Here is a 17,296-nt window from a genome sequence, read left to right as displayed (position 1 = left end):
GTGGATCGCGTTTACGTGGGGACCCTGACATCATTTGCAATTGAAGTTCTACAAGCTATTAACCAACTCATTCCTCAACTGCGCAAGCTGCGGTTGCATTAACAAACAAATGAAGAACTGCTCCGTATTTTTTTTTCTCTCTCTCTCTCAGGGGCCCCCCTGCTCACTGCCGAATATGACGGCATTGACCGCCGGTATATTCAAGGCTTCGCTCCGATCCCTACCACATCCAGGTAGATCATGGTGGGTAGTCGCGTCTACCGAATTTGCAAAACATGACATGTGTACGTCGCCTTGCAGACATCAATTTGCAGTATAACAGTATATGAAGTCGGTCGACGCTCGTCGTCTGAACTTGACTGATGCATGACGAGCTTGCTTTTGACTAGCATTCAGCTAGCTAGTCATACCCTTTGACATCTTGCCTATCAAGCATCTGTCTCATCTAACGGCCGGCCTACTAGGACTAGAAATAGAACCTAGTCCACGTGGGGATAGATAGGTGACGGCAGGGAGTTTTCTATCTCGCTCCCGCCAAACGCAAGAGCTCACCCTCGCCTCCTTATTTTCCTCAACATCACTCTACGTAGTGTATGATTCAATATGGCATCACTCAAGACCCTTCTGGCTCTACTTCCCTTGGCCATCCCATCTCTCGCCTCGAGCCTCAACTCCGAGTACACATTCAACCCTCTCCACCACCTCGCCGGCATAGCGCCCTACTTTGAGCCGCTGGACCCCCCGAGATCTCCAGACGCGCCGCAGGGCTGCACCGTGACCCGTGCCGCCTACCTCAGCCGCCATGCCGCCATCTACGCCAACGACTTTGACTATGAGGAGTACATGGGCCCCTTCATCTCCAAGTGGAAGAATCAATCCTCCGTGGATTGGGCCCGGATCCCCTCGCTCAGTTTCCTAGCTCACTGGGAGCCGCCCGTCACCGAGGCCGAGGCATCTCTCCTGACCCGGATGGGCAAGCTCGAGGCCTCGAGGCTCGGTGTTGACCTCAGCTTCCGCTACCCAAACCTCAGCTTACCCCAGCACGTGTGGACCTCGTCCGCTGAACGCACCTTTGAGTCCGCCAAGTCCCTCGTGCGCGGCTTTCAGCGCGAGGATAACACCATCCGCGTTGTCAGTATCTACGAGGGCAAGGAGTCTGGTTCCAATAGCCTGACCCCCTACAAGGCCTGCCCGGCCTACTCGGGCTCAACCGGGAGCGAGCAGAGCCAGGTGTACCAGGAGAAGTTTACCAAACCCATCAAGGCCCGCTTCAACGCTGCAGCCCCGGGGTTCAACTTCACCACCAAGGACGTCTTTGGCATGATGCAGCTTTGCGGCTACGAGTCCCTCATTCGAGGCCGCTCCAAGTTTTGCGACCTCGACCTCTTTGGCCCGGACGACTGGCTCGGTTGGGAGTACTCGGAGGACGTCCGCTACCACTACAATGTCGGCTACGGCTTCCCCGCCGCCGGATACATTGGCATGCCTTGGTTGCAGGCGACTGCCGACCTGATGACGCGCGACGGCGGCCCTGAGGCTGAGGACCTATACATCAGCTTTACGCACCGCGAGCTTCCGCCCATGGTCATGGTCGCCATGGGCCTGTTCAACAACTCGCAATTCGGCGGATCAGAAGCCACCGTCAACGCCACCATGCCCTCCGATGCCGAGAACCCACACCGCGCCTGGCGCTCCTCGCACATCGTCCCCTTCCTGACCAACATCGCCCTCGAGCGTCTCGAGTGCTCCGGCAGCTATGGCTTCGACAACGGCCAGTACCATCGCGTCTTGGTCAACAGCTCACCTCAGCTGATTCCCGGTTGCAACGATGGACCGGGCACGAGCTGCTCCAAGGCTGCATTCGAGCAGTTCATCAAGGAGAGGACCGAGCGGTTCAAGGGATTCTCGGAAAAGTGCGGTGTGTCTTACCAGAACTCGACGGATACGATGACACTGTACACCGATGGCAAGGCCGGAAACGGCAGCTTTGTTGGAAAGCGCTATAATGCATTCCCCCGGGAATAGGTTATGTGATTCAAGACCTTGAGACGACAAGACAAAAGCTTATACATAATACACAATAATAAATCTGTTAATTTTGCCCAATGACCTTTTGAGACTTTGGTAGTTAGCCTCGACTGTGTAATTACGGTAGTAACCCACGGCGCGCATCTAATCTAGGATTCAAAGCTGCAAGTGAACCTGCTCGCTTAGTATAGCGACACAGACAGGCGTTCCCACCTACGACCACTGACCACCAGGACGGCCACTTCGACAACACAACGACATGTCACAATCCAAATACAGTTTTTTCTTGCCGCTCGATGTACTCAATTTCTGGTTCTTTCATTGACCTCTAAACTACAAAACAGCCAAAAAAAACCCCGTCTTTCAGTATTCGGCACACTCCCTCCTGCGGAACTGCACCTCGCCGTCTGGGTTCGGGACTTTTGACATCATCATGGTGAAGGGCTTGGGCCTCCCCTCGCCCGGCTTGAGGCGGACCTCGTAGTTTCTCAAAAAGTACGCCAGAAGCAGCTTGATCTCGGTGCAGGCAAAAAACCGGCCCGGGCAGGCGTGCTTGCCGCCGCCAAAGTTGACGTTGGTGTCAACAATGGCCGTGAACTGGTGGTGCCTGGCCGAGTCCTCGTCCCCGGACCCGCTCGAGTCTCGGCTGCTTTGTTGCTGCTGTTGCCGGAGCTTGTAGAAGCGCATCGGGTCAAAGTGGTCGGGGTACTGGTAAAAGGCCCCGTCGCGGGAGATGCCCGCCTGTGGGACGAGCAGCTTTGTTCCTGGAGGGAGGTAGGTGCCGTCGGAGAGGGATATGGGCTTCAGGACTTTGCGGTGGAAGCCGACTGTTGGTTGTCAACCGGTTAGTGTTTTTTCTTTTTTTTTTTTCCATCCCGTTTTGCTCATTTTCAGACAAGGAGAACTTACTGAGATTGCCTCGAAACCGCTGCACCTCCTTCATGAGGCTATCCATCTTCTTCAGCATCAGAAGCTTCTCCTTGGTCCAGTCACTCCCGGGTGCCCCGGTAGCATACGCAGCCTCCACCTCCTCTCGCAGTTCGTCCTGCAGGTCAGGGTCATCGGCAAGATCGAAGATGCAGTCGACAATGATGTTGTTGGTGCCGTGGCCACTGGCCATCGCAAGCATGAGTTGCAGCTGGGCATGGACAGCAATGTCAGCCCGGTCTTTGTCGGAGAGAGTTTCGAGCAGCCAGGAAATCATGTCTGCGGGCGCCTCATAGCCTGGAAAGTTCTCCTTGTCGCGCATCCGCTGGTCAATGATAGGCTTCAGCAAGTTCCCGGCCTTTTCGAGATCGGCAGCAGTGCGTCGCACGTCGGGCACGAGGTACTGTCCTATCGGGCGCAGAAACTGCGGCATGAACTGCAGCTTGGCCACGGTCATGAAGACGTGCACGACAAAGTTGATGTTGGTCTCGACCCAGTCCTCGCGTCGGTTGATTTCCGGCCCCACAAAGATGCGCCCGGCCATGCGAGTTACCGCACGGAGCGTAAAGGGCTGTATCTTGAAGGTCGTCCAGTCGCGACACTCGGGGAATTCTTCAGCCACCAGGACATCGATCTCCTCTTTTAATCGCGGCACGATAGTGGAGTTGGTTGCGTTCTGGGCAAGTTTGGTTTTCACCAAAGCCGCCAACAGATCGCCGTTGTTGGCGAAGTGGAAGTGGGTGTATTCGCTCAACATGGCCTGCGCGAATCTGTTAGTGAGCATATCTATGTTGACAATGGTCCACTAGGAGGTTCTGTTCTTGTCAAGTCGGATCCAGAGACATGGTATTCGTACCTCACACATCGCTGCGGTTGCGCTCAGCGTCTCTTCAGGCAGGCTCTTCAGCTCTGCCACAAACGCCGGTGGTAGTACCAGTTGCATGCCTTCTGTTGCTTTTATTTGGTAGACTTTGCCATAAAACTGCCAACACAAAAGCCGCGGTTAGTAACAACAACGAGAAAGTAAGAATCCTGTAGGTGTCAAAGCTTCGAGAAGGCTATATCGAACGCGTATGGCTCCTCACGTAAGGAGCATGCAGAGGTGGCTGACCTTGTTATAGCTTTCGATGATCTGGGTCTCGGCGTCAAACATCCATTTCCATATCGAGGCCTTGTAATAAGGCGCATCAACCTGACTCCTCTTGGCATTTTTCTGCAGTTTGAAAAAGTATGCGCCCAATAATATGCATGCCAGCGCGATATAGTAGCTGAGGTGGTGAAATTGCGTCCCGATTTGATCCCCGGCGGGGCCTTCCATAGTTGCGTCCATCCTTGAGAAGAAATTATATCTTCCAAAAATGGCGGATGAGTGGTTCACCGTCTGCATATCTTCTCGAGCCACCGGGGACGGTGTCATTCAAGTTGATTCAACACCTGTGGAGAAGAGCAAAAAGTCGGCACTGTCCGTCCCGGCAAACTCGGGGTGAACCTCGTCGCTTCCCGCAGCAGCGCTGCTCTGTTCAAGCAGTCAACTTCGGACTTCAGGTGAACATGTGTAGCCAAGACCCTAGAGATAACCTTTGGCCAAGTTGAGTCGATTATAGGTGATGTGTTGTGCTTGCCGTCCAACAGCGCGCACGAGTTCTTTGTCGTTCGATTGAGTGATGAGAGGGTGGGTGATTAATGTGCAGTCAATGCTAGAGTATTAGTGTACTAAGCAACGATCACCACCCGGGCAGATACGCGCATGTAATGATAGTATGAATCGAGGTATAAAAGATGAAGAAGAAAAAGAACCAAACATTCAAGTCACAACCAATGCGCGGTTGCTGGCTGAAGCAAAAAGGAATGGAGAAAAGAAAGAAAGGAAAAAAAAAACAAGAACAACGGCACCCCAAAGCTCGACACCCTCTAGGTAGGCAATGCTGGAGACGAAGGAGAAAGAAGGGGGAAAAAACAGAGAAGGAACAAAAACTAAGAAAAGAATAACACAAATGATAGTCGGGATTTACATGAGAAACGCGAGTGCCAAAGAAATCTGGAGACGAGCCAAGGAGGCATACAAGGTATGGGACCGGTCGGTGGAGAACAAGGCGGCAGCAGAGCCCCTAGACTAGGGTCTGGTGCAAGGATGCATTTTACGATGTTGCAAGATCCCGGTATGGTATGGATGCGGGGGGTTTTTGGCAATCAGCGGGTAGACTTTCACCATTCGGTCTTTATTCTCTTTACGGGTTTTTTTGCGTGCCGCCGGATTGCCCATATCCTCTTTTGCGGCGCTTGAAATCCTACCAGTGATCGGTGCCGTGTGTCCGCGTGGGGACTTACTTGTATATGCTAGGCATATTTTTTGGGATGCTGTTTCGCGGGACCCACGATCTGCTGCCAACGTGGTTTTGACATGGCAATGGGTCGACCCAGGCGAACAGAGAGAAAAGAGGACAAAAAAAAGAAAGAATAACAAAAAAAGTAAAAAAAAAATAAAAGAGGTAGAAAGATCAGGAAGAAACCCAATAGAGCGGTATCATACCTGCCCGTTTCTCATGGTTCATCCTGGAATTTGATCATTGGCAGGCACAAGCTTCCATTAACTGGACCTGTCCAGCAACATGAAAGTCTACGCGGGCTTTTTTCTCATCGATTTGGTCTGCACAGCAACGTAGAGGCAATCTGGCAAACACAACTCGGGTTAATGTATAACATTGTAGTATTGTAGAGTAGCAGTGATGTGTTTTGGTCTACTCGCTTGCCCGCTTATTTCGCTTCCGGAGCTCCATGGCGCAGTTTGCTCTGAGCTCCTTGTTCATTGATCAAATATCCCAATGGTTGCAATTATGCCAAACAAAAAAGGGACCTAGGAAGTTTTGTGATCTGCTTTGTTCGGGGGGAAATAACAGGGAGGATCCACCTGGCGGACCTTTTCTCGATCCAGGGTGAAACAAAGCAAACCAAAGGGTGGAGTTTGAGCAATCGCGGATCCGGCACGTGTGATGTCGCTGATTGGAGGATTCCCCGAGCTGGATTTCCATCTGCGGAAGGAGAGACCTTGAACGTCGGGTTCCGTCGGTGGGGAACCGGCCCGGACGGTTTGTGTCACAGCCCCCTTTTGGAGAAAAATCTTCCGTCGTCTTGAGCTTCTTTTTTCTTTCCAAGCCAACCGCGATGGATTTGGTTCCCTGCTGACCAGACATGTTGGTTACAAGCTATCTAGGTTGTTATTACAGCACATATACATACAGTTGATCAATCAATTTTTATTTTTATTTTTGACAAGCAATGCATTCCTCGTTTGCTGTATATAGAAAATTTCCCATCAGGTGTCCCCAGCATATCCATTCCTCGCTCTCCGGCCCTGTCTCGGAACATCGTCCACCAACGCGAACCAGCAGGTCCGACATCTGCATCTGACGACATGAATCAGGGCAAGCCTTGCTCGTCGTTCCGCGGACAACAAGACTGCACACCGCCCGATAGGGCTCCCGTTCCCACTCTCGCGTTCGTTCGTTCGTCTGACTGCCACATGGATAGCCGCCATTTCAAGTTTCATTCAGTGACATATGAAGTGGTAGCGTCCCTATTTTAGATGTTGTGATGGACAGCCACGACCACTTTAATTTCGCAGCCTTCTTTCTGTTGGCCATTCGCTGCCGACTCCCGAAAGATCCTTACAGCGCTTGTGAACTTTTAACACATATTTTCGACCGTTAACATCCAATTCAGTTGTTGTCCCTCATTTTGCAGAACGTAAGTGTTGAGCAGAGGAAAATGTGGCCAAGTTTTAGTCACCCTGCACCATAGAGGCGCGGATTCTTTTTTCCAAGGTCCGAATCCCAAGCCAGGCGAGCCCAGAGCAGGTGAAATACCAATGCCAAAGATAAACGCGGAAATATGTCCGAACTGCATGAAAAAAATAACATGTGATGGCTATATGAGGTTAGGATATAATATAATAAAACCAGAATATTTGGTATTTGTGTATTGAAAAGCTGTACATAGAAATACTCCAGTAACACGTAGGACACCCCATAGCCTGCACACGCATAATATGTACATCTATTCAGGGAGGGGCGGTACTGTATTTCGAAATGCTACGCAAGTTTAGGTAAGTTTTTATATTTGCAAAGTTTATAGAAATATATGGATTCTAGCAATCTTTTTTTTTGGGGAAAAAAGATTTTTAACTTATTCTTTCGAAAAAATCAGATGAGCACATATTAAAAATTGCATGGGCTGAGAGCTTGGGATATATTACCACCGCGTGTCTTGTCATTGGAGAACGTCACCCGAGACACTGGCAGGCCCCATTTCCTCCTTCAGAATATTTCCAGTAGTGTGAGGCATGGATACTGCCATCTCAACTCGTGACGTTTATTTGCCCGTCGTAAAGCCATCATCCATTCCGGCTAATACACACAATGAGAAAGAAAAAAAAAGTGAGGTCGACCAAGAAATCACCCAACAACCTTTCGCCCATCTGCCTCTCTCATTGCCCTCTCCCAAATCCCGGGTTTGCCAAGAATCTCATCCGACATGCTGGTCTAGCGTGACAAGCGTAAATCCATACTGTTGCTTATTTCGGCTTGGCAAAATTTCTGTTCCTGGAGCAGCCCCTTCTTTTTTGTCCTCGACTGACAAGTGCGAATCTCAATCTCCAAACAGCTCGAGTCGCAGAAACAAAGAATCTCGGGAGGAAATCGTTTGAGAGCCCGGCGGCTTGGGCTGACTAGGGCGCATTGACGCGCCAAGAAAAGTCTCTTACAACACATTCCCAGGAAAAACCAACGAACATAACACTACCTACATGTATGGGGAACAGGATGATCATTGTAATTTTCTCAAGTCGTTAGGCTCTATGTTGTGCATCCTCTTATTTTGGTAACCGGTCTATCGCCAGCTTTTACCTGCCGCACTTATAGCTCTTTGAGCCGCATTATAATATATTAAGAAACGATTATGCTTGTTGGAAAAAAAAAAAAAAAAAAAACAGGCAGAGCCCCGCGCCCCAAAAATATACATATACACACTTGGCTTCGCAGTAAGCAGGGCGATCCAAGGCAGCCAAAACTGCTTAGTCCCATCCACACCCGCAGTGTGCTGAAAACAATTCTCCCCCCCACGCGCCCGAATATGTGTGGGACGAGAATCGCGCCTCGCCCCGTCTTACGGACCTAAACCTAAAAACCCTGCCATATGAGAAGTGACAAGACGCTGGGTTCGGGCAGCACCGTCCTCTTTGGAGTTGGAAAAATCGTCTCGGCCCGCCCCGAGTGCTGAATTCAAGTCAGATTCGTACAGTTTTTGCCACTCTATGAACACCAGTCCCCCTCTTAAACACAAACTTCATTCTGTAGAGGCTTGAGAGGGCAAACGAGACTAAACCGAGTAGAAATGCAATCAGGTCTGAGTTTTGCAGCCTTTCCCCTTCATTCAACAGCAAGGGAGCAGCGACACGCCGCAACGCCAACACTGTTGGTCGACATATCCAATGAAAACCACATGTTGAAGCGGGTGGTCCTGGGGCTACAGACCGGAGAGGACCGGTGAGGCCTTGTCAAATGAAGTCACTCCGTGGCCTTGTTGGGTGGTGTGCCCAACAAGACCTTGGTGCGGTGACACAACATAGATGAGTTGGATGTCACATGGTGCACTGCATCCTGCACCTCTTCATTGGCCGCAGTGTAACCAGACCGCTCTAACCGGTCAGGCTTAGTGCCTTTAGCAATTTTTGAAGATGAAGTGCTCGGCAAACTGAGAAGAATGAGCCTCACGCCTGAATGACTTGATGGGTCACTTTGGTATCCTTCTGGCTCTGCAATACATCCTTGCATTTCAATATACCCGGTGAAGTGACCATCTAGCTAGCCGTTTCCGCAAATCTAATTCTACCCTTGCAAGACTGCTGTATGGGTATCTAACGTTGCGCCATGCTCCAATTCTACCAAACACGCTGTAAATATGTTGAACACTTAAGTGAGGGGGAAAGAAAGAGACAAGAAATAAGCCAAAAGCGTAGTGAATAAGATTTAAAATGATAGACATAAACAAAATTAGCGGGATTGAAATCAGATACATCAACTGAGAAATTGGGACAGTCGAGAATAGAATGAGACCGGCCAATGTCGATGAGTTGCAAGAGCCGGATGCCCACAAGTAGTCAGATTGCAATAACATGCCCACTAAACAGAATGATGGCTCAGGACACGAGCAGCTGTTTGGCTGTCGACTTGCTCCCTCGGTGGTTGGCCCAAATCGCTCTGCATAGATGATGGCGGTTCCAGAACAGAGCTTCGTCGACTCGAAGCGGCAGTGTCACCAACAGGCGCACCTGATACATCACCGTTGGCGTCTGCTGCTCTGGAAGCACTACTGCCGTCATTCTGTGAGCTGAGCGTCGACGTGCGGGGCCCTTCAAATAAGTCCTCGGGAATGTTGAAGGCGCCATCTCTGGTCCAGAATCTTGCAATGTCACTTTGCCAGGCTCCCCAGTTTGTGATCCTTCTCAAACTGAGGGTCGTCATGGACACCATCAGGAGCACGAGCATTTCGACAGTGCTGGTGCGCAGCTTGTGCATCAGCCAGCGATTGATAAAGTCGACCTTCTTGGAAGGGTCCGCGTTGCGCATCAGATTCTCAATGTTGATCTCCTTCCCGTACCGCTGTACCTCGGGGTTCTTTCGCACAGCTGCGTCGTCTTGGGCGGCATGTGGCGGCAGTTGTTTCTTCGCCATCTGTACTGCATCTTGGTATGCCCTTTGAGCGGTTTTCTCTTCCAAAATGTGTTTCGGGTCCGACAGGAGAAGGAAAAATCTTGGGTTTCTGAGACTGAGAGGGTCATTAGGCCACTTGGGCGAAGGCTTGGGTCTGTAGCCTGGTCGAACGATGGGGACAAAAGCTCTGCCGTTGAAAATGGGGTCCTCCAATTCTTCTTCAACCTGCTCGGTGGGCAAACCCAGAGCTGCGTTCATGTTATAGGCAAAAGACGGTAAGGGGTACCTTGGCATCGCGCCTCGCGCGATGCACAAAGATCTCAAGTGCCAAATCTCAGCCGTGAGACACGCCAAAATGTGGTTGCCTTCCTTTTCCTGTCGATCGAAGCTCTTGAGAAATTCCACATCGTCTTCATCAACATTATACCTACGTGCCAATATGTCGATATTGCTTGGGTCCCTTAGTTGCTTTTCAAAAACCTCAGTGTCTTCGGGGCGGATCTCGAACACCGTGTCATCGTCCACTTGCTCTTGACGTTGCCGCGCCAATGCGATGAGATGCTTTAGTGTGACCATGCGGACGATGTGGTTTCGCTCCAATGTGAGATTCTCAAGCTCTTCTTCTTCCAACTCTTTTCTGCCTACGGCTTTCTGGAGCCTAGTGTAAAGGGGATGGTAATCCTCAGTGATGTCGGCCCTGATGCCCCTGAGTGAGGCATTGGAGGGCAGATTCTGCTGTGTCTCCTTCTTTGGTAGAATCTTCTCGGTGGTGGGTCTCATCAATCCTCCTGCAGCCTGGAGCTGACTCCTGTACACTTGCTGCAAAAAGTCCTCTTCTGCATTCTCCAGGTCAACTTCTTCACGACTCAAGTCTCCCTCTAGTTCCTCAAGGTCGTTTTGGAGCATAACGTGTTTTGAGCGCTCCTCTTGGATGCTATTAAAGAGGGTAAGAAGATCATCCTTGCTTTTAGATTGTTCATGCGCAGTCGGTACTATTGAATCTTGGAAGACTACCCTCCGGACCTGATTCAGGAAGAGGTTATCTGCCTGGGTGACTTGGAGTTCTGAGGTCTTAAGGTTCTGTCGAAGAACCTCCTTCTTCTTTCTCAGCTTAGCTCTAGTTCTGCGGTGAGCAGCCAACTTCTCCCATAACTTCTTGGCCATAGCATCCTGTTGGTCTCCGTCTCTTTCGTCGTTCTCGTGGATGTCCCCCGAAAGGGATGTCGAATTTGGAGAAGATTCACTAAGACCAGCAGACTTTTCCGAAGCTGAAGATGAAACGGGGCCTTGCCGGGCGCTCTTGTCAGCATCTCCCACCCTATTTCTTGTTTTGTGCACCGCAACTGCATCTATGTGATCATTAGAAGACAGTGATGGTGATGACGACGACGACGATGATAATGATGACCCGGAAGGATTCGAAAGTGGTTTGACGGAGTGAAATATCCGAGCAGCAACAGTTGAGGGATCAAACCCCCGACGCAATCCAAGAGTGATAACATCCTCGGGGTTCTCTCCAACGTTGTGGGTAGCGGTAAAGCTCAGCATGGGGGCTCGCTTGATATTCTTGCGAGCCTCCATGGTGTCGCCCAAGAGGTGCTATATGGAAGTTAAGTCAAGTCAAGTCAAGTGGGGATTGAAGGTGGTGGAGGGCGGCGTCTTCCAGAAGCCCGTTCTTGAACAAAAAGTAGGTAGCATGTATTGATTGGGTGCCTGAACAAAAAAAATTAAAAAAAGAAAATAAAAAAGAAACGAAGACAGAATGATGCAAGATTCCGTCGGAGACGAATCAAAGGCTGATGTGGTGTAACCAAACAGCGTGGGTGGGCTCAGACAAACGACCAGTGTAAGTAAAGCGTTTAGCGTGATGGCTCGATTGTCCAAAAGAAAATTTGGTTATATTCGTGCTGCCTAGTCTGTATGTATCTGTGTAAACGATGGAAAATCACAGTAAAGGTTGGCAAATGATCCAAGAATGACAGCGTGCCAACATGCCGACAACGAAAGAGAACATAAGAGACTGGCTCGGAGCCCAAGAAGGGAAGGAGGTAGTGGGGCACGCACGGCAAGTGGATTTCTGCCTCCGGATGTTTTGTGGACCGATCGGGCTTGATGGGCTGGGCCGATTGTGATTTATGACAGACAGGGGTTGCACTTCAGCGGCACGCAGCCTATCCACCCCTACCTTCCCTAAACTTCCTTGCCTTTGCTTGCAATATCGCTCCAGCTGTTGAGATATCGTCACCACAAAAGCAACCTTCGGTAGAAAGCTGCCTATCAACCACAGTCGTTTTTTTTTTTTTTTTTCGGCATTCAACAAATCATATCTCTCCATATGACTGCAACAAGTCAAGTCCCGTTTTGTCGCTGCATTGATTATCTACCGCCATCTCAACAGGCTGTCCTCCCGAACATGGTATGCCACATCGCTGAGCATGACGTTGGCTCGCAAATGAAGGGGATTGGTGCCCCGAGATGATGGTTGCAACGGCTGGAATTATTTGCTCCGAGGACATGATTCGCTTCAACTGTAACACAAGCCATAATTTCATTCCTGGGTGATTGCAAATTTCGGCCCAGTCACCTATTCAATCCACCCTCCATGAGGTAGGTATAGATTGTATCGAGATGGCTTTTTTGTGTGTGTGTATCTGTGTGTGTAACTCTGCCTTGGATGTCTAAACGTCTTTGTTTGATGCTGGATGTTCCTTTCTCCCACACCTTCTGCCAGCCGTGCCACCCACCCAAACTTGCAATTGATGGTCTGCTGACTCTTTTGGACCACTCCCCACACAGTCTTTTCTAATCGATGCCGCCGTTCCGTTCCTCCACACTTGGATTCAGATAGGTCCCCCAAAAAGGCTCTGTCCAATCTCTAGGTTCCAAAATTCAGGTTGGTCCCGTCCGGGATTTCAGAGCCGCCTGAGGCATATCACCAAGTATGGCCGTTTCGTTGACCACGTCAACGCGCCGATGGACACCACCACTGACTGCATGCAGTTTCATTCTCAGCTCCTTGCCAAATACAGAAAGAAACCATCTTGTCTTCCTCGTCCACTCTTCCGGGAATGCAGCCCACCCTCGTTATCTCTTTGACACCCTTCAGCAAATGGGTTGGCGCTTAGCTGGTGCATCTGGGGGGGGGGGGGGGGGGGGGGTTGTATATCGACTGGAAGATGACCATCTCTGTCCAGTCATACGTCTTGCTTCAATATGCTTGCATCCCGCTGTCTCCTTTGTCCCGGGTGTACTCCAACTTGGCTGGTTTTATGCTCCTATTGCGCCGCAGAGCCTCATATTCTACTCTACATAGTGCCCCCGTAACACCTTGACTAGAAAGATGCTCTGCTGTGTTCCGATGAGCTTAAAGAGAGCCTTGACTTCCGCCAGCCTCTCCAGACTCAACGTTATGCTCCGCATTTCTTCTCACCACTGCCTTGCCAGACATACCTTCATCAGCTGGTGATAGCTTACCCTCTTGCACACACAAGTGCACTGCATGCCTGTTACACGATCACTTCGCCAATCAACAACCTCTAGATCTACGTGTAACCAACATGGCTTCTCGAGCCAAGTCTAAAAGTAAACGGAATAGTGACAAGCGCGAACATTCGTTGTATAGCAACGAGGCTGAGCCCGGTATGTGGTAGCACCGCTTCACATTTGACCAGGTCTGAGCCAATAAACCATGCGGTTGACTAACTTGGGGCTATCTGCCAGGGTTCGACTACGACGAACGAACCCTTGACCACAGCCACCAATATGAAGAAGAAGAATATGCAAACAATACTTATGAGCCCCACCCTGGCAACTACAATGAGCACCATATGGACGAGCAAGCAACGACACCTCGCACCAAGCATTCCAAGGATGAAGGACTGTCAACGTCGTATGAGTGTGAGGAGACCCCTGATGCGGGTGCTCACGAAGCCACCGCGGCTCTATCAGATCTGACGATAACCAATGAAACCTCCACCGAAAATGCAGACGGAACCGAGGCCCAGGAAGGTAAGCATTGATGTTAGCTATGATTCCTCAGCTTAATTCGACTAGTTTTCTCTCCTCGTATTCTTGCTCTTTTATCTAATCCACGGCATTGCAGATGAGGTTCATGATAACCAATATGGATACACGAGTAAGGGGAAGAACAAGCAGACAGCTGGGGTAGAGGATGAGTACGGGTATGAAGAGTCCGCCGGATGTGAGTGAAGTTGCTCATGACTATTCCCCATGCAGAGACAGAACATTAACAGGAACCTCAGTCGAAATCTCTACCAAACCAGCTAAACAGGTGACGTTCGGGGAGGCAAATGACTATGGGGACCACTATGAGATGTACGAGGATACAGTGGAGGCTAGCAAGAGAGACTACTACTCGCTGGACCAAGTTGGAGAGTCATCGACTGCAGCGACCGATACCTACCAAGGCGAGCATACCGAGTATACTCCAGAAGTTGACATTCTAGCCAATGCTCCCAAAGGGCCTAGACTTTCGGCAGCGATACAACCTCGCATTAAAGACACTCGTCAGAAACCCTCTCTCACACTCCCCCAGTTCCGATGGTCTAACCCCAGGAGGTGCTGACTTTATCAACATATAGGATCAGGATTTAAAACTCATGATTCGGTGTACTTCGTACCTGGGAATGTAAGAACTTGGATTCTGTACCTATGACAGCTAATGAATGGTTATGATAAGCTGACCTGGCTTTTGGTCTCCAGGTGTTCAAGACTTTGTGGCCCGAGCCCATGGGGACCTCGTCACGTTACACCACTGTTGTGCAAGCAGAGGAGAAGGGGAAATCGATCCACGTCTCGACTCGTCGCTTCATAATCGTTGGGAACGCGGACAACCAGTCCTACTGCGTGTTAGTACCACTCCAGCTTTGAAATGCTTGTGCCGAGTTTTCGCTGAACATGACGAACCCCCCTATTTCGGAACAGACCAATCTTTACCTATGGCAAGCAGGGCTGCAAGAAGAAGGGATTGAAGCCCCACCGACACGGCATGGTTTACAGCGGCGAGGTGCCGCCCGAGCCGCTCAAGAACGAGCCACAGCTCGGCTACGACCCGGTGCGGGTGTACATGGAGCCTGGACAACAGGACCTGATGGGCGAATCGCGAGTCAACTACTCGATGCTGTGCACGGTGCAGCACAACGTCAAGGCCCTCTTCATCGGCTTCATCAGCCAGGACGAGTTGGAGAACGTCGTGCAACCGGCCGTCTACTCCATCTTGGACGGGGCTAGAGGCAAGACCTCTAAGCACTCCAAAGAACGAGGCAAGGGAAGATAAAAAGCCCTTGCGAATGTCTTCCTCGATACGTTTGCATCGCGACAGGAGCCTGTCGTGATTGCATTTGGCCTCAGCTTACCCCCCGTCTCCTGAACAAGGGACGGGGAAGCAGGTTATACATGACTTTGGGAACCCAATCAACGTTTATTTGACAGGCGGTCCATGAATATGGACTTACTTTACGCAATTCACCCAACTTTCAGACTATCTTGTATTCTTTGTCTCTTTGTTTCCTTGACTTCAAAGCTTCTTATACCGCCCGAGCACACAAGGGTTGATGATGACGACGGCCTCTTTGTGAAAAATAGCTACCAGAAACGACTTTTATAAGTTCTTTTGAGATGTTGCCAGGATAGCAAAGTTAGTTGACCTCAAGGGACATGTTGAATCCATACTGCTATGTCCCTTGGCACTGGCGTGAATATCATGACGCTTTTTTACAACATAAAATACCGACCGGGTGCAAGATGACAAAGAAGAGAAAAAAAGTGTGAAAGAAAAGAAAAACAAAAACAAGGGGGAAAAGAAATTATGCACGGCGGGACCGGTGTTGTATCTGCAGATGACGCGCAAACTTCCCGGCAAGTGGATCATTAAGTTCAATGCAGATGGGTGGAAAACTCCAATACCTTGTGACAACTGAAAAAGAGAATCGGACGCGGAGTTTCAGAGTTCAAGTATGTAGTTGAATATCCCAGAAAACGCCTGGTACGCCTTCCCCTGAAGCCAAAAACTAACAACACAGATTAAGCGAGACTAACAACCAAACCGTCGAAACACCTCATCAAGATGACCCCAATGAAGAAAGGAGGATATATGAACAGAGTGTGGCTCAAGATGATGCAGGGAAACCGTGGTATTTTCTTTTCTTTTCTTTCACAGCCATTCGTCACAATCATTCGATAAATTCCCTCTGCTGGTAAACAGCCGTAACCATGGCGTGGTCACGCTCGTACGGCTCTGTACGGCAGGAAATGTCAGTAATTGTAGACAGCAATCAGTGCAAAATGCTTTGGATCATTCTTACCGAGTGTCAGCTGCTCCTTGGGGAAGAACTTCTCTGCCCTCAACTTCTCGACTTCTGAGGCGAAAACCTCCTCTGCGGGGGCCGTGCTGTCGATGCAGTTGGCCTTGATGGAGATACAGGTGCCACCGCCCTTCTTGAGGAACAAGCTGGCGTTCAGGGCAACGATACGGGCCTGGTCAGGCTGGGCAACGTCGGCAAAAATGCAGTCGACCATGGGCACGACCATGCGGTACTTGAGGGGGTGACGTGCATCCTCAACAATGGGGATGACGTTGGTCCTCTTGGTGGCCATGTTGATCAGATCACGACCAGACCTGTGGCTGAACTCGACAGCGTAGACGTTGCCGGTGGGACCGACAAGGTCGGCGACGTGGGAGACCGAGGTACCGGAAGCAGCACCCAAGTACAGAACCTTGGCGCCGGGCTTCATGAAGATGTTGTCCATACCGCCGAGGATACCAGCTGCCAGCTTACTACGGAAGGGGTTCCAGATGCGGTACTCGGTCTTGGTTGCGGGTGTGTCGTCGTCGCCCTTGTTGCTGTTCTCGACGGCAATGCGCTTCTCGCCGTAGACGGACTCGCCAGGGACAAGGTTGATAGTTGCAAGCAGATCCTCCTTGCCACCACGGGCGACAAAGACACCCTTGTGACGGTGAGGCTCCTGAAGATAGTGAATCAAAGGTCAGGACTTTGTGACTTGGAAGATTGTGAGGTCGAGTCGAACGGCGACGCTATATCTAGCGGAAGAAAGTCGCAATTCAGCTCGGAGAAACAAAATGTACTCACAACTATGACCTTCTTTCCACCAGCAGCACCGGGCTTGCCACCACGGCCACCACCGCGTCCTCCCCTTGCGGGACCTCCGCGTCCTCCGCGAGGACCTCCACGACCACCTGTTTGAGAAGCTTTTGTGAGCATTGCGCGCTGGGCACCACAGTAGATAAGCCCGCTGAGAGGCAGCAGGATGCTCCGATTCCGATCCCAAAGAGCAAGCGCGAGACTGTGCCGGTAATTGACTAACCTCCACGTCCACCACGGTCACCACCGCGGAAGCTGCCACCTCCACGGCCACCACCACCGCGTCCACCGCGATCGCCGCCTCGGAAGCCACCGCCGCCACGAGGAGCGCCGCGACCCCTGGGTGTGAATGCCATCTTGTTTCTAAATAAAATGTATGTTTCTCAGAACAGAATTGATTGGAAGCACCGCGTTGAAATGCTGCCAGAGAATTGCGGCGTGAAGCAATTCGTGGTTTAAGCAGGCAGCTTTCGTAAAATTTCGTAGGAGCTCCAGTTATTTTTTTTTTTTCTC

The 17,296-nt window shown here is 50.6% G+C and overlaps 6 protein-coding genes across 6 annotated transcripts; 3 read left to right on the top strand and 3 right to left on the bottom strand.

Annotated features, from left to right (window-relative positions):
* The first annotated feature begins 51 nt into the window (after positions 1-51).
* On the top strand, positions 52-2,195 carry MGG_09199 (repressible acid phosphatase). The gene has a single exon (XM_003709765.1). It carries the CDS (start codon positions 604-606, stop codon positions 2,023-2,025), a length of 1,422 nt encoding a protein of 473 aa, XP_003709813.1. The 5' UTR covers positions 52-603; the 3' UTR covers positions 2,026-2,195.
* A 118-nt stretch (positions 2,196-2,313) lies between these two features.
* Positions 2,314-4,959, bottom strand: MGG_09198 (ent-kaurene oxidase). Its single transcript, XM_003709764.1, has 4 exons — positions 4,067-4,959; positions 3,812-3,937; positions 2,938-3,715; positions 2,314-2,855 (listed from the first exon to the last, which is right to left on the bottom strand). Exons 1-4 carry the CDS (start codon positions 4,370-4,372, stop codon positions 2,392-2,394), a joined length of 1,674 nt encoding a protein of 557 aa, XP_003709812.1. The 5' UTR covers positions 4,373-4,959; the 3' UTR covers positions 2,314-2,391.
* Positions 4,960-6,367: 1,408 nt separating this feature from the next.
* MGG_16241 (uncharacterized protein) lies at positions 6,368-7,162 on the top strand (the record flags this gene model as incomplete). The annotated part of the gene is made up of 4 exons (XM_003709763.1): positions 6,368-6,454; positions 6,676-6,699; positions 7,017-7,057; positions 7,159-7,162. 4 exons carry the CDS (start codon positions 6,368-6,370, stop codon positions 7,160-7,162), a joined length of 156 nt encoding a protein of 51 aa, XP_003709811.1.
* Positions 7,163-8,898: 1,736 nt separating this feature from the next.
* On the bottom strand, positions 8,899-11,466 carry MGG_09197 (uncharacterized protein). Its single transcript, XM_003709762.1, has one exon. It carries the CDS (start codon positions 11,241-11,243, stop codon positions 9,132-9,134), a length of 2,112 nt encoding a protein of 703 aa, XP_003709810.1. The 5' UTR covers positions 11,244-11,466; the 3' UTR covers positions 8,899-9,131.
* Positions 11,467-13,219: 1,753 nt separating this feature from the next.
* Positions 13,220-14,958, top strand: MGG_09196 (uncharacterized protein; the record flags this gene model as incomplete). The annotated part of the gene is made up of 6 exons (XM_003709761.1): positions 13,220-13,301; positions 13,383-13,670; positions 13,765-13,863; positions 13,925-14,115; positions 14,385-14,530; positions 14,607-14,958. 6 exons carry the CDS (start codon positions 13,220-13,222, stop codon positions 14,956-14,958), a joined length of 1,158 nt encoding a protein of 385 aa, XP_003709809.1.
* A 554-nt stretch (positions 14,959-15,512) lies between these two features.
* On the bottom strand, positions 15,513-17,290 carry MGG_09195 (rRNA 2'-O-methyltransferase fibrillarin). Its single transcript, XM_003709760.1, has 4 exons — positions 17,007-17,290; positions 16,772-16,878; positions 15,986-16,646; positions 15,513-15,918 (listed from the first exon to the last, which is right to left on the bottom strand). The coding sequence occupies exons 1-4, from the start codon at positions 17,137-17,139 to the stop codon at positions 15,854-15,856; spliced, it is 966 nt and encodes a 321-aa protein (XP_003709808.1). The 5' UTR covers positions 17,140-17,290; the 3' UTR covers positions 15,513-15,853.
* Positions 17,291-17,296: the final 6 nt, after the last annotated feature.

The sequence above is a fragment of the Pyricularia oryzae genome, chromosome 1, assembly GCF_000002495.2.
Source record: "Pyricularia oryzae 70-15 chromosome 1, whole genome shotgun sequence".
Classification (NCBI taxonomy): Eukaryota; Fungi; Ascomycota; class Sordariomycetes; order Magnaporthales; family Pyriculariaceae; genus Pyricularia; species Pyricularia oryzae.
The sequence above is the reverse complement of the archived record's forward strand: the minus strand, read 5'-3'. Positions and strand labels throughout refer to the sequence as shown.

What these genes read in the sequence shown, in the direction of transcription:
- MGG_09199 (XM_003709765.1), top strand. Translation starts at nt 604, where the DNA reads ATGGCATCACTCAAGACCCTTCTGGCTCTACTTCCCTTGGCCATCCCA.
- MGG_09197 (XM_003709762.1), bottom strand. Translation starts at nt 11,243, where the DNA reads ATGGAGGCTCGCAAGAATATCAAGCGAGCCCCCATGCTGAGCTTTACC.
- MGG_09198 (XM_003709764.1), bottom strand. Translation starts at nt 4,372, where the DNA reads ATGACACCGTCCCCGGTGGCTCGAGAAGATATGCAGACGGTGAACCAC. An exon ending in CAACCGCAGCGATGTGTGAG is followed by an intron (nt 3,716 to 3,811) that starts GTACGAATACCA and finishes AGATTCGCGCAG; the next exon opens with GCCATGTTGAGCGAATACAC. An exon ending in GCGGTTTCGAGGCAATCTCA is followed by an intron (nt 2,856 to 2,937) that starts GTAAGTTCTCCT and finishes GACAACCAACAG; the next exon opens with TCGGCTTCCACCGCAAAGTC.
- MGG_09195 (XM_003709760.1), bottom strand. Translation starts at nt 17,139, where the DNA reads ATGGCATTCACACCCAGGGGTCGCGGCGCTCCTCGTGGCGGCGGTGGC. An exon ending in GTGGAAAGAAGGTCATAGTT is followed by an intron (nt 16,647 to 16,771) that starts GTGAGTACATTT and finishes CACTATCTTCAG; the next exon opens with GAGCCTCACCGTCACAAGGG. An exon ending in CAAGGAGCAGCTGACACTCG is followed by an intron (nt 15,919 to 15,985) that starts GTAAGAATGATC and finishes CCTGCCGTACAG; the next exon opens with AGCCGTACGAGCGTGACCAC.